The 16,017-nt window shown below is 34.4% G+C and overlaps 1 protein-coding gene across 5 annotated transcripts in view; it reads left to right on the top strand.

Moving 5' to 3' along the window:
* The window catches only part of PTPRC (protein tyrosine phosphatase receptor type C), a 122,612-nt gene that overhangs the window by 90,073 nt on the left and 16,522 nt on the right, over positions 1 to 16,017 (top strand). For all 5 annotated transcript variants that reach the window (XM_050782448.1, XM_050782425.1, XM_050782419.1 and 2 more), the window contains 8 exons: positions 3,225 to 3,333; positions 4,022 to 4,056; positions 6,521 to 6,630; positions 7,185 to 7,275; positions 7,366 to 7,442; positions 9,393 to 9,429; positions 9,527 to 9,624; positions 10,294 to 10,419. In XM_050782448.1, coding sequence (XP_050638405.1) covers positions 3,225 to 3,333; positions 4,022 to 4,056; positions 6,521 to 6,630; positions 7,185 to 7,275; positions 7,366 to 7,442; positions 9,393 to 9,429; positions 9,527 to 9,624; positions 10,294 to 10,419 — 683 coding nt within the window. The remainder of the gene's footprint in view (positions 1 to 3,224; positions 3,334 to 4,021; positions 4,057 to 6,520; positions 6,631 to 7,184; positions 7,276 to 7,365; positions 7,443 to 9,392; positions 9,430 to 9,526; positions 9,625 to 10,293; positions 10,420 to 16,017) is intronic.

Here is a 16,017-nt window from a genome sequence, read left to right as displayed (position 1 = left end):
GATTACAGGTGTGAATCCGGCCCTGAATCTTTTTCATCCATTTTTCTGGATGCTATTGACCTTTGTAACCTGAAGATTTATGTATCTGATATTTCTTTGCTGCATTTTCTTCCCATAGTCTTTTGTCAAGTCTATTAGTCATAGAACTCATAAGTCGACTTATTATTTTGGCGTTCCCCTTTGGTGTTGCTGGTTTCCTTAAGAGCTTGGTTCTTATTGGTAGTCTAGTCATAGTCACAGTGAGACAAAAGGAAAGGTTGATCAGATGTTCTGTGGTCCTTAGAAGATCTTGATGACTGAGGAGATTTCCTATGATATTGTTGATTTATTTTTTTCTGATATCATTCATTATCACCAACAATCAATTAATCTGCAGAAATTAATCTCCAGAATCACCCTACTCCTTGTCATAGGGTAAAGTGGTTCTTCTCACAGTAGGACGGGAAGATAGGTGTCCAACTATTGCATATGTGGACAATTACAGTGTCCTCCTAATTTTAGTCCTGCACCTCATCCCTTCTCTGTACTGGGTCTGACTTTATTCTGAGTCTCTCACTGCTTTCATTTAATTTTCCTTCTGTCTTCTCCTCCCTGGTAGTATTTTTTCAAGAAAATATTTGTTGTTGTTGTTGTTGTTGTTGTTGTTGTTGTAAATAGACATTTGACTTCCATGTTCTGACCCATGTTTCACATTTACTGCATATGTCACTTTCAAACCTGAGACTCAGGCATTCTGAGCAAATGGAATCTGTTCCTTTGATTTAGGCTGTGGCCTCCTTTCCTTTGTTTTCTACCTTCTACAACTTGTTGAAATTGCTCTACCTCTAATTTCCCTTCTCTCATTTTCTCTGTCATTATAGATCTACGACATTTTCAGTTCTTTAATATTGGCAGAGTTCCTGGAAAGAAGGGGGAAACACATGTGTGCTTAGAATGCAAGCTTATCTGAAGACTGGCTATTTTATTATTAGGTTTATCGAGAAAAGTCTTATGCTGCTTAATATTTTTATAACCTAATCTAATTCATTATTATGGATTGGAATGCTATCTTATAGTCATTTGCAGTTTCTTGCAAAATCTCACTTCAGAGTGTTCTAGAGGTTAGATGTTGCCTCTGATGAGGTTTTTATTCACAAAATCTGGAAACAATCATGCTGATTGATATACGTATACTAGTAATCACTGGTATGGATTGACAATTTCAGTGAAAAGAATTTGAGATAGAGATAAGACAAGGAACACTTTGGGTCATTTTAGGAGCCTATTGCAATAAGAACTTCTTGCCTAAAAATGTTCACTGCCATCCACCTATATATTCACGTTCATCTATCTATCCATCTTTATATATGCCAGCAGTATAAATACCCCGTTAAGGGAGATAACATTATTTCTATTTTGTATATGAGGAAACTCAAGTTTGGATAATTTAATCTATTTGCTCTATGAGTCAAAGAAATGACAGAGCCTGAATTCAAGCTCAGGTCTTACAGTCTCTATCTGAAATTACTTTCAATATTCCTATTTGTATGAGTTCCCAGTTACAGAAATTTTGATCATGAGATGAACTGTTTCTGGCAGCTGTTTGCTTGGTAGAGTCATTTCCATCTTTCCAGTTGTGGAAGAACTGTCTCATGCTCAAGGCCTCCACTCACCATACATAAAATACGTCCCCTCTACTTCCTTATCACCCTACTTATTTTTTTCAGACTATATGAAAAAATACATAATTATTTCATTTGTTCACTTACCTTTCTTTTTTCTTTTCTTTTTTGACAGAGTCTTGCTCTGTCGCCCAGGTTGGAGTGCAGTGGTGCAATCTTGGCTCACTGCAACCTCTGCCTCCTGGGTTCAAGTAATTCTCATGTCTTAGCCTCCAAAGTAGTTGGCATTACAGACACACACCATGCCCAGCTAATTTTTTTGTATATTTAGTAGAGATGAGGTTTCACCATGTTGGCCAGTTCGCTCTGAAACTCCTGGCCTCAAGTGATCCACCCACCTCAACCTCCCAAAGTGCTGGGGTTACAGGGGTAAGCCACTGTGCTTGTCTGTTCAGTTACCTTTCTGGTGTCTGTTTCCCCCAAAGAGAATGCAAATTTCCTGAAAACTAATATTTTTTTCTGCCTTATATTCTGTAGCATTTCCACAGACTGTCTTCCTTTTTATCTTCACAGTCCTTCTTATCTTCTAACCTATTTCACCATTTACTTATTTCTTCTGTTTATTATTAATTATCTATTTTTCTTCACTAGAGAGTAAGTTCTATGAGAACAGGACTCTTGTTTTTCTTTTTGTAGATATCCTAAGTGCCTAGAGCTGAATTTGGCAGACGACCAAAGGCCGAAAATATTTTTTGTGAATAGTGAATAATTAGTGCTTACTACGTCCCAGCCACCGTGCTACGTGTTTACTGTGAATCAACACCTTTAGTCACATTTTAGGATTTTGGGAAAGGAGGGACAAAGATAATAAGAAATCTGGCCAAGTTCCCAACTAAGAAGTGGTAGAGCTAGGGTTGGAAGCTAAGCAGTCTGGCTCTGGAGCTGAGGCTCTTAAGTCACCGCATTATTTTGCTGCATTTTCACTACATAAGAAAAGGTGAATATACTGGAGATATTTCCAACACACCCTCTCTTCTATGCCCTTTCCTTAGGAAAAGGCAGGATTTCACATTAAACTTAGTGAATATTTAAGTCAGAGTAAGTCTTATCCTAACTACAGAATGAAACCATTTTTGTCTCTTGAATTGATTTTACACCTCAATGAACAGGTAAGAGGGTTTATCTTTGTGAAGTAGAAGTCTTTCTCATCCCCTTAAGAGACTACCCTCTTCTGCATATGAAGTTAAACTATACGAGTTTGTCTCCAAAAATTATAATAACTGGATTACCTCCTTGATCCCTTCAAACTGAAGTGTCTGGAAAAAAGAGAATTAAATTTAAATGTGTCTTATAAAAGAACTTTATTTAATCAAGAGAAAGAGAATTGTTCTTCTCTTCTTACTCTCCTTAAATATAAAATGTTTTTATTGGTTCTAAACAATATGGCCAAAATCACAGAATTAGAACTTTATTGTATTTGACCTTATTCTAAAATGTTTATTTTTTCAAACCTCACAATAAATTGAAAAATATTAAAATGTAAATACTTTGGAGGTGATTATTCAACCAGTCTAGCAAGTTGTTTGACAATGGTTCTCTGAATGTATTATTTTTCATTTCTAGATAATTCTAAGGCACTGATAGCATTTCTGGCATTTCTGATTATTGTGACATCAATAGCCCTACTTGTTGTTCTCTATAAAATCTATGATCTACATAAGAAAAGATCCTGGTAAGAGTTGATTATGAATTTTCAAATAATAATGGTAGTAGTAATGGTGCAAACACATATCCATATGGCAGTGAGGGAACCAGTTAAATGAAATACATGAACTAGAGAGAAGACAGCATAAAGCCCACTTCATGACGGAACTTTTAATCAAAAACTTTTAGTATGGTTTTATTGGTTTGAATTAAACATTAATGTTATTTTCCTAATTTACTAATAATATTGTGGACTTGTTTAATAATAACCAGTGAAAAGAATGTGTGTGTTTTTTAGTACAAAGTGGGTCAGAGGGATCTAGGAGTGACGAAAGCAAAAGAAAGGAGGTAGATGTCTGGGGAAGTTAATGTGTTTCGTTGGCCAGAAACAACCACATCTTATGAAAAACAGAATATTTAAAATAAAATCATTTGGCTACTTATGTGAGTTTAGCAAACAAGTCTTGGTTGTTTCTTTTCCTCCCTCACCCTCCTCTCTCCTCTCTGACTCTCCTCTCTCCCATCCTTCTGTCCTCCCTTTGCTCCAGGCTCTCTTCCTGCCTTCCCTCCTTTCCTCTTCTCCTTTCCTCTCTTCTCCTTTGCTTCTCCCTGACTTCCTTCCTTTCCCTTCAATGTATTCATTAAATATAAGTTAAATACCAACTGAATTCTGTGCTTCTTGAGAATATAGAAACTTATTTTTCCTGTTTTCACAGCAATTTGGATGAACAACAGGAGCTTGTTGAAAGGGGTAAGTATGCATATTTTTTGCTGATGAATATTCCTTCCCCTGCATTTGAATCCATTCATTTTATTTCATTTATTTATTTATATTTATTTTAAGACAGAGTCTCATTCTGTCGCCCAGGCTGAAGTGTGGTGGTGTAATCTCTGCTTACTGCAGCCTCTGCCTCCAGGTTCAAGCAATTCTCTTGTGCCTCAGCTTCCCAAGTATCTGGGATTACAGACACAAAGCACCAGGCCCAGCTAATTTTTGTATTTTTAGTAGAGATGGGATATCACCATGTTGCCCAGACTGGTTTCGAAATCCTGGCCTCAAGTAATCCGCCCACCTTGGCCTCCCAAAGTGCTGGGATTACAGGCATGAACCACTGTGCCCAGTCCCATTCATTTTAAATAAGAACCGGGCATTTTTAATTTAACTTGGACTTCTGTTGATACAGTGATAAAACTTAAATTCCTTTACTCACTCAGCACCTGTGAAGTTCCCAGTGTACGCCAAGCATTGTGCCAGGTACTGAGAGTACTATAGTGACAGGCACAGACTCTGCCCTTAAAGGGTTTGTAATCTAATAGAGGAAAGCAGATATATCAAGAAATACGACGGTAATTTGATACATGCCCTAGTAGTTGAATGTGTATGATTCTATACATATATAGAAGATAGAAAACTGTGTGCGAGGGCGGAAATCTGGTCTGTTAAGATTGTGGGGAACCAATGGACCAACAAATTAGGGAGTGGTGGAGGGAAGAGTGGATGGAAGTCACAGAGATGGGGAGATGGTACATCTCCTCAAGTCCCTGCCGGGGTGGAATGCTGGCTGCTCCCACTAAAGACGCATTTATGGACAGGATAAAGAACAGCAATTTTACTTAGGAGAAGAAAACAAATTTGTTTATCTTCTTTTTCAACATTTATATTATTTAATTTTTTAAAAATGTGATTTCTAATCCAATAAAAAGGGACAAAGTTGAACCTTTGCAGAAATTGAACTTTTGTTTACAATAAAGAAATTTACTTGCTTTCTCATGCTTAAGACAGGAATAATTTCAGAAGTCCTTTGTGTTAATCTGTGTTAGAAGTGTTTCCCTCTGGTAATAGCAGGTACCAGGTCTCTATGCAGAAACTTTAGGGTTGAATCTTTTGTGCTCCTTAAAAGGCTTTATTTTTATTTGCAGAATGTAACACTATCTGACCCCTTATTACATATTTATTCATTTGGTTGTTGATTATACTCCCCTAACTAGAATGTAAGCTTTGTGAAAGCATGGAGGCTTTTTTTCTTATTTACTGCTTTATGCCCAGTACCAAAGTGAGTATCTAGGATTTGATAAATATTAGTGAATAAATAACACTGAGATAGGGTATCCTGAGGATTCATTTTCATAAGCTGAGGGAGGAATGAAGAGCACAATCAGTAATAAACACCTGAGCAGAAAAGGAAAATCCATCTCAAGGAGTTAAGGTGGACTTGGAAAGTGTCAATGAAATATTTTATCTCAAAATTGATACTGATTGCACCTTGGAATGCAGTAGAATTTACTCATTCAGACCCCATGAAACCCTGAATGTGGCCCTCAGTTCAGAATGAATGAATACCAGGCATTCCCAACAACCTAAAGAAACAATTGCATATAGCCAGTTTGATAGCTGTGATTGGATAGAAAGTTTCCATGGGTAGTAAGACAAATGGGTTGCCCTCATGGATACCTTTTTTCTTTATCTGTTAAATGGGTAAAATTAATATGATTACTGAAAGAAATACTATCAGTAGTACATGGAAGAGTAGGAGAAACATACTTTTTATATATGTGACAGATTAAATTATCTTACCTTTCTAAAGGGTTTGGTTTTCAAGTTCCATATGCAATTATAGCTTTTTATGGTTAGTATACTTTTTTACTATTTAGTAAGTTATTTCACAAACATAGTATATCATGTGTTTCATGTACTTGAAGCAAAACGAATTAACACAACTGTTTCACCGTTTAGTGTAAACAGATGATCAAATTAAGCTGTGTCATGGGTATAAGGGTATTAATCATATTGTCTTATTTCATTTGCATGTTTACAGCATTTTACAAGTTGAAAATGAAAACAATACAAAGAAAAATAATAATTGTATTATAAATAAATAAGTATGGCAATTGCTATAAAATACATATTATCAAACAAATGTGAATGTCCTTATAATGGTGATGTTTAGTCTGGCATCCCTTCTCTAAGCATAGAAAATGGGGAAGAACATTCTGGTAGAGGGAACAATATAAAGCCCGGAAGAGATCTGAAGTACAAGATTGAGCAGTCATTGATTTGTAGGTAAATGTTTGGATGTGAGTGAGATTTCTCAGATGAAATGTATACGAAGAGGAAAGAAGCTAAAGGATTGAGTACACGGTGTAAATTTAATGAAATGTGTATGCCCACCTGAAAGACACATATAACTAGTACTGAATCTTTAATATGTTTCCAGATGATGAAAAACAACTGATGAATGTGGAGCCAATCCATGCAGATATTTTGTTGGAAACTTATAAGAGGAAGATTGCTGATGAAGGAAGACTTTTTCTGGCTGAATTTCAGGTGTGTGTTGCTTTTGTTATATGATAAATTCAACATCAAGACAATTCCACTTTAAATGTATTTATATTGCAATTTGCCTTCATAATTTATCCCACTTGATATTGCAACATAAGCAAAATAGATATTATTAGCAGATATCTATGAACCAGAAGGAGACTCATAGAGGTTGACGAGATTATAGTGTGGAGCTAGTAAATATTTCAATGTAATGCTTTATTGTATTATGAAGTTGTGTCACAAAATGTATTTGGCTGATTTTGTAGTTGTACTCTAGGTACTCATCCAAGTATCTGTTTTTAAATGAATTTGATAGTGACACAACAACTAATCCTAAATTTGTCCCTACTCAAGAGATTTGTTCTGAAAGTTGTCAATCATTAATTTTTTTTAAAAAAAGTGATTTTATTTTTACATAATTCCTGATCTTAATTTCAATTACTCTAAGCAAATTTTTTTAGCAATATGAGGAAAATGTTTTACAGGATATCTCATTTGCTCAAAACGATCATTTTTCCTGAATCTTCTGTGATCCAAGAAATCATTGTTTCTTTCAGAGCATCCCGCGGGTGTTCAGCAAGTTTCCTATAAAGGAAGCTCGAAAGCCCTTTAACCAGAATAAAAACCGTTATGTTGACATTCTTCCTTGTGAGTACTTACCGAGTATTGAATTCCCATATATTTAGGCCACTTGATTATTCATTATTTTACTTGTTTATTTTTCTTTTCCTTAAACAGATGATTATAACCGTGTTGAACTCTCTGAGATAAATGGAGATGCAGGGTCAAACTACATAAATGCCAGCTATATTGATGTGAGTAAAAATTTGCATTTTTCCTTTTTTTTTTTTTTTTTGAGACGGAGTCTCGCTCTGTCGCCCAGGCTGGAGTGCACTGGCGTGATCTCGGCTCACTGCAAGCTCCACCTCCCGGGCTCACGCCATTCTCCTGCCTCAGCCTCCCGAGCAGCTGGGACTACAGGCGCCCGCCACCGCGCCCAGCTAATTTTTTGTATTTTTAGTAGGGACGGGGTTTCACCGTGGTCTCGATCTCCTGATCTCCTGACCTTGTGATCCGCCTGCCTCGGCCTCCCAAAGTGCTGGGATTACAGGCGTGAGCCACCGCGCCCGGCCAAAATTTGCATTTTTCTTATTCCTGTATATTTCATTCAGCTCCTTCTTTGTCTCGGCAAAATTTTAGAAATATTATTAAAAATATTTTGAAGTGAGCCCATATGTCACTGATAAAAACAGAAAATTATTAATATTTGCAAGGATATTTGTTATGTGACTATTGGTATTGGGTATAACAGAATTTTCCTCTACAAACAAAATTATATTAAGAATTAATTTAATGTACTCTGGTACCTCTTGTGTGCTAGATATTAGACTAAATAATCTATACATGTATTTCTCAAAAGAAGCCCACATTTGCCTCAGCCATGTGCCATATAAGTGAGGACTGGAAGGCTCAGTTTAGTTAATTACCTTGTCCTTGTTCACACAACTGGTAAATACTTGAGTTGAAATTCAACCAGAGTCTGACTGACTCCAAAATGTTATCCGTTAATTTAATCATACTAAATTTCAGCAGACACTCCTCATCAACACAGATCATCTGTCCACTGGATTTATGCAGAAATGTAAATGTCTGTACGTGGTTAATTTATTTAAAATATCTTAAAATTTAATTTATTATACAAATGTTAAATAATTAATCCATTATATAGGTTAAATAATTTTAAACAGTATAAAAATATATACAGACTGAAAAAATCTTTTTTTCTCCCCAAATCTGCCATTTTCCCAGTGTCCTCACCTACCAGAAGCAACTATATTTTCTATTCAAATATATATGGTAATTATGGTATCAGGTTACTTATGTTTCTCCATTGGAACTTGGAGCTCCCAGAAAGCATATGTCTTCTGCTTTTAGATAGGTGATTAACATATTGTAGCTATTCAATAAATACTTATTAAGTAAATGAATGTATGCGCAATACTGTGTCATGAGATAGAAGTTTCAGGAAGTTACTTAAATTAATGTTGAATTCTTGTGACCCATGTTTCAAATTTAATCCAATGGTAAAGGCCATCTCTTTCTGAAGAGCTCCTTTCATTGCTGAGGTGAATTTAGGAGTCTGAGATAATTCTGGAAGAAGCCAGTATAATATTTTATCTGCCTCTGTACTCCTTTATCTTGGTAACAGGAGCAGAGAAAGCAGACATTGTAGGTAATGAAATGAAAGTTATTATATCTCTTATCCGAAATGGCAGAGAAGTCTAGGGAATCATCATATTCCAGCAGAAATTAAGAGGTGAAAATGCGGGTAAAATCCAAGAATGATTTGTTGAAAGAAATTGAGTAAAAATCCCAAAAGTAACTGCATGGCTGGTGAGCAGGTTTAAACAGTGGCAGATGATCCTATAAGAGTTGGCAGGATATAAAATGTTGAAATGTCTAGAGCACTTTTGTAAATTATAACAACATCCCAGATGAAGATGAAGCCTAGTGTTAAAATTGCTTGAAGTTTACAGCAAAGATACATGAAAGTCATGAATATTCTTTGCAAATGCTAACATGTTGAGCAAATTAAATGCCTGACCACCAATTAATAAGATCCCCTTAATACTTTGAAACTGCCCAGAGAAATTCACAATCACAAAATGATGGATCTAAGGCAATTCCTCTAACTCACAATTTTTCATGTTAATGAGTAATTGAATGTTCAGCAAATGACATATCTTTGCATGTGTTTTCAATAGGGTTTCAAAGAACCCAGGAAATACATTGCTGCACAAGGTAATTTCTTTGATAATCCAATATTCTTTTTGAAAAATTATTTTATAGCACTTTTAAGAAAACATTTCTTATCAACTTTTATTTGTTTACCTCCTAGGTCCCAGGGATGAAACCGTTGATGATTTCTGGAGGATGATTTGGGAACAGAAAGCCACAGTTATTGTCATGGTCACTCGATGTGAAGAAGGAAACAGGGTAAGAACAAAGAAGATTCATAGTGTGGATCTTGGGGTTAGGAAAATAAAGTGTTGAATGGCATTTTGAAAAGCCACGTATATCTGCCTCATGACTAAACAGAGAGTTCTCTATTTTAATCAGTATTAACTTTTATTTAAATTTTTCATACCTGTAGAAAACTAAAACTTTTAACATACAAATATATGTCTGTTTCTGATTAATTAAACTTGATTCCTGTTTCTTTGCAGTGTTGTTATAAGTTCAGTAAATTTCACTGTTTTAGCTTCACAAGAACTTAATACTCGAAACAAAACTGACCTTGGGCAGATAGGTGGTGAGTCATGTAATGTGACTTTAGGAGTAAAAGCCTCTCTGTCCCCCTACCTAAAATTAACCACAAGCAATCACATCTTTTTTGCTGACAAATGATTGTCTCCTCTCTTAACATGCATGTAAGCCTGGAAAGATCATCTCGCTAAAAAGTATGAAGGAAATTCTACAGCACTCATAAGTGGGAAATAGAACATATATCAAGCATCACAGCTTAAGGTTTATATATGCTTGAACTACACAAATGTTTTGAGAATTTCAAATGAGTATAGGTTTTGTTTTCACTCTTTAAAGAAAGTTGGATAAAAATTGGCTTAAATTAAAAATTCAAATACTTAATAATGTTTTCAAATACAGAACAAGTGTGCAGAATACTGGCCGTCAATGGAAGAGGGCACTCGGGCTTTTGGAGATGTTGTTGTAAAGATCAACCAGCACAAAAGATGTCCAGATTACATCATTCAGAAATTGAACATTGTAAATGTGAGTTTGTTTTTTACATAATTTTTGTTTTGATACTGTTTTTATAAAAATATAATTATGGAATATTAAATTTGAGAAATTAAAATATATCAGGAAAAATTATTTTTGATAACCTTTAGGATGAAAAGCTGTGGTTGGAACAATGACAAAAGCCAATAGGGTCAAATTTAAGTCACTGGTCAAGACGTTTTTGTCCAAGTCAAATCGAAAGTATTATACTGTGACCCTCGAAGTATTATAAAAAGAGGGAAGGTCCATTAAATGTGTTGAATACATAATCGAATTGTTAAAAGAATAAGCAATTTGTCCTTATTGTCAGTGAGTTTCTACTTTTATGAAAAAGATTAATTTTTCCATAAGAGAAATGACAGAATTAGAGAACACTATAAGAAGTATAAAGTTCTAACTATGCAGCAGCGATGGAATGTTTAGTTCAGAAAATAAGGAGGTCATTGTGGCCTTAGATAATAGTTAAAATGGAAGTCATCATGCATATTATATAATTCCATTTATATGAAAAATCCACAATAGGCAAGCCAATAAAGACAGAAAGTAGATCAGTGGTTGCCTGGAGCTGAGGAGGTCAAACAGAAAAGGGGAGTGGCTGCAAATAAGAACAGCCTTTCATTTTGTGATGATGAAAATGTTCTGTAATTAGATATAAAGGTGATGGTTGTATCCTTTAGTGAATGTAATATGAATACCGAATTGTACATTTTAAACTGGTGAACTTTATGGTATGTAAAATGTATCTTTTATTTCCAACAAATGAATTTTATTTTTAATTTTTTGGGGTACATGGTAGGTATATTTATGGGGTAAATGAGATGTTTTGATGCAGGCATACAATGCATAACAATCACATCAGGGTAAATGGGGGGTCCATTATCTCAAGCATTTATCCTTTCTTTCTGTTGCAAACAATCCAATTATACTGTTTTGTTTATTTTGAAATGCATAATAAATTATTGTTGAATAGTCACCCTGTTGTGCTATCAAACACTGGATCTTCTTCTTTTTATCTAATTATATTTTTGTACACATTAACCATCACCATTTCCACCCCTGCCATACCCTTCCCATCCTTCGATAACCATCATTCTACTCTGTATATCCAAGAGTTCAATTATTTTAAATTTTAGCTCCCACAAATAAGTAACAATATATGAAGTCTGTATTTCTGTGTCTGGCTTATTTCACTTAACATAAGTCCTCCAGGTCCATCCATATTGTTGCAAATGACTATATCTTACCCCTTTTTATGGCTGAATAATACTTCATTGTATATATGTACTACATTTTCTTTATCCATTCATCTGTTGATTGATGCTTAGGTTGTTTCCAAAAGTTGACTATTATGAACAGTGCTCCAATAAACACGGGAGTGCAGATATCTCTTCAATCTACTGTTTCCTTTCTTTGGGGTATATACCAAACAGTGGGATTGCTGGATCATATGGTAGTGCTATTTTTAGTTTTTTTTTTTTTTTTTTTTTTTTTTGAGAAACCTCCAGATTGTCCTATATAGTTGTTGTACTGATTTACTTTCTTACCAACATTGTCTGAGGGTTTTCTTTTCTTCACATCCTTGCAAGCATTCATTTTTGGTTGTCTTTTATATATAAGTCATTATAACTGGAACGAGGCGATAATATAGTTTTGATTTGCATTTCTCTGATAATAAATAATATTGGCCACCTTTTTATATATCTGTTTGCCATTTGTATGTCTTCTTTTGAGAAATTTCTGTTCAGATCTTTTGCCTATTTAAAAATCAGATTATTAGATTTTTTATCATAAAGTTCTATAAGCTTCTTTTGTATTCTGGATATTAATCCTTTGTCAGATGGAGAGTTGGAAAATATTTTCCCTCATTCTGTGGCTTGTCTCTTCACTTTGTTGATTGTTTTCTTTGCTGTACAGAAGCTTTCTAACTTGATGTAATTCTACTTGTTCATTTTTGCTGTTTGCCTCTGCTCGTGGGGCATTATTCAATAATTTTGCACAAACCAATGTCCTGGAGAGTTCTTCCAACATTTTCTTTTAGTAGTTTCATAGATTAAGGTCTTATATCTAAGTCTAATCCATTTTTTACTTAATGTTTATATACAGCAAGAGGTAGGGGTTTAGTTTCATTCTTCCACATATGAATATCCAGTTTTCACAGTACAATGTATTGTGGAAACTGTCCTTTCCCCAATGCATATTCTTGGTACCTTTGTCAAAAACGAGTTCACTGTAGACTTATAGAATTATTCATGTGTTCTCTATTGTGTTTCATTGCTCTATGTATGTTTCTATGCCAGTACCATGCTGTTCTGGTTACTATAGCCCTGAAGTATAATTTCAAGTCAGGTATTGTGATTCCTCTAGTTTTGTTCTTTTCACTTAGGATGGCTTTGGCTTTTCTGGGTCTTTTGTGGTTTCATATAAGTGTTAGGATTATTTTTTTCTACTTGTAAGGAATATTATTGGTATTTTGATAGAGATTGCATTGAATCTGTAGATAGTTTTGAGTAGTATGGACATTCTAACAATACTCAGTCTTGAACATGGAATAGCTTTCCATTTTTTATGTCCTCTTCAATTTCTTGCATTAATATTTCCCAGTTTTCATTGTAGAGATCTTTTACTTCTTTGGTTAAGTTTATTCCTAAGTATTTATGTTGTTTTTATCTACTGCAAATGAGATTACTTTCTTGATTTCTTTTTCAGATAGTTCAATGTTGGCATATAAAAATACTATTTTTTAATGTTGATTTTGTATCGTATGACCTTACTGAATTTGTGAATCAATTCTAATAGTTTTTTTGGTGAAGTATTTAGGTTTTTCCAAATATAAGATCATATAATGTGCAAACAAGGATAATTTGACTTCTTCCTTTCCAATTTGGATGCCATACGTTTCTTTCTCTTGTCTGATTGCTCTAGCTTGGACTTCCAGTACTATGTTGAACAACAGTGGTGAAAGTGGGCATCCTTGTCTTTATCCAGATCTTAGAAGAAAGGCTTTCAGTTTTTTCTCATTTAGTATGATGCTAGCTGTGGGTATGTCATATGTGACTTTTATTCTGTTGAGGTATGTTCCTTCATTACCCTGTTTTTTGAGGGTTTTTTTTACTATGAAGAGATGTTGAATTTTTATGAAATAATTTTTCAGCATCAATTGAAATGATCATTTGTCTTTTGTCCTTCATTCTGTTGATATAATGTATCACAATAATTGATTTGTGTATGTTGAACCATCCTTGCATCCCTTGGATAAATGCCACTTGATCAGGACGAATGATATTTTTAATGTGCTGTTGAATTCAGTTTGCTAGTATTTTGTTGAGGCTTTTTGCAGGGATATTGACTGATAGTTTTCTTTTTCTTGATGTGTACTTGTCTGGTTTTGGTATCAGAGTAATACTGGCTTTGTAGAATGAGTTTGGAAGAATTCCCTTCTCTTCCATTTTTTGGAATAGTTTGAGTAGAATTGGTATTAGTTCTTCTTTAAATGTTTGGTAAAATACAGTAATGAAGCCATTAGGTCCTGGGCTTTTCTTTGCTGGGAAACTTTTCATTAGAACCTCCATCTCATTACTTGTTGTCCATTCAGGTTTTGGGTACCAACAATAATGGTGACATCAACTTTTCAAGACACGGAGAGCAAAATAATAAATGAATTGAAATAATAAAATGATAAAAAATGGAGGAATGAAGTTAAAATGTAGCATTTTCATTATATTACACTTTGCTTGTTAGTTTGTTTACACAATCTCTGTTGTCTTCAGCATAAAATAATGGATTATAAGATATTGTTTGCAAGCCTTATGATAACCCCAAATCCAAAAGCATTCAACAGATACATAAAAATAAAAAGCAAGAAATTAAAACAGACCACCAGAGAAAAATCACCTTCACTTAAAGGAAGACAGGAAGAAAAGAAAGAAGGAAGAGGAGGCCACAAAATAACCATACAAGAAATAACAAAATGGCAGGAGTAAGTCTTTATTTATCAACAATAACACTGAATATCAGTGTACTAAACTCTGTAAACAAAATACATAGAGTGGCTGAATAGATTAATAAAATAAGACCCAACAATCTGTTGCTTACAAGAAACATTCTTCACCTGTAAAGACACAAACAGACTTAAAATAAGAGATGGAAAATTATATTCCATGTAAATGGAAACCTAAAAAGAGAAGGAGTACCTATACTTATATCACACAGGTGTATTTCAACACAAAAACGAATAAAAGAGATATTGATTGTCTCTATGTAATGATAAAGGAGTTAATTCAGCAAGAGGATATAACAATTGTAAATATATATGCACATAATACTGGAGCACACAGATATATAAAGCAAATATTATTAGAGCTAAAGAGAGAGATAGACTCCAATACAATAGCAGTTGGAGACTTCAACACCCTACTTTCAGCATTAGTCAGATCACCCAGGAAGAAAATCAACAAAGAAACATTGGTCTTAATTTGCATTTTAGACCAAATGAACCTAATAGACGTTTATAGAACACTTCAACCAATGTCTGAAGGATACACATTCTTCAGATCCATGGATCATACTCAGGGACATACCTTGTGTTATGCTATGAAGCAAGTCTTATAAAATTTTAAAAAATGAATTATATAAACTTTTCTTTGACTACAATCAAACTAGAAATCAATAACAAGAATTTTGGAAACTATACAAACTTGTGGAGAGTGAACAATGTATTCCTCAATGACCATTGATTCAATGAGGAAATCACTAAAGAAATTTTAAAATTTCTCAAAACAAATGAAAATGGGAACACAACAATCCAAATCCTATGTGATACAGTGAAAGCAGTACTAAGAGAAAAGTTTGTAAGAGTAAGCACCTGCATTAAAAAAGAAAAATTTCAAATAAACAACATGATACATTTCAAAGAACTAGAAAAGCAAGCACAAACCAAACGGTAAATTGGAAGAGAAAAATAATAAAGATCAAAGTAGAAATAAATGAAATTGAAATAAAAAAATAATACAAAGCATCAATGAAATAAAATGTTGTCTTTTAAAAAGAGATAAAATTGACAGGCCAGGTGCAGTGGCTCATGCCTGAAATCCCAGTACTTTAAGAGGCCAAGGTGGCTGTATCACTTGAGGTCAGGAGTTTGAGACCAGCCTGGCCAATAAGGTGAAACCCTATCTCTACTAAAAATTAAAAAAAAAAAAGAAAAAGAAAAAAATTAGCCAGGTGTGGTGGCACGCACCTGTAATCCCAGCTACTTGGGAGGATGAGGCAGTAGAATCACTTGAACCTGGGAAGCCGAGGTTGCAGTGAGTGAAGATTGCATCATTGCACTCCAGCCTGGGCTTTGCAGCGAGACTCCATCTCAAAAAAAGAAAAAAAAAAAAAGATAAAATTGATAAACCTTTAGCCAGACTAAGGGAAAAAGAGTGGAGACTCAAATAAATACAGTCACAGATGAAAAAAGAGACATTGCCACTGATACTGTAGAAATTTAAGTGATTATTAGATGCTACTATGAGCAGTTATATGCTAATAAATTGGAAAACTTAGAAGAAATAGATAAATTCCTGGATACATGCAACCTATCAAGAT

This window comes from Macaca thibetana, chromosome 1 (assembly GCF_024542745.1).
Source record: "Macaca thibetana thibetana isolate TM-01 chromosome 1, ASM2454274v1, whole genome shotgun sequence".
In the NCBI taxonomy this organism is placed as follows: domain Eukaryota; kingdom Metazoa; phylum Chordata; class Mammalia; order Primates; family Cercopithecidae; genus Macaca; species Macaca thibetana.
The sequence above is the reverse complement of the archived record's forward strand: the minus strand, read 5'-3'. Positions and strand labels throughout refer to the sequence as shown.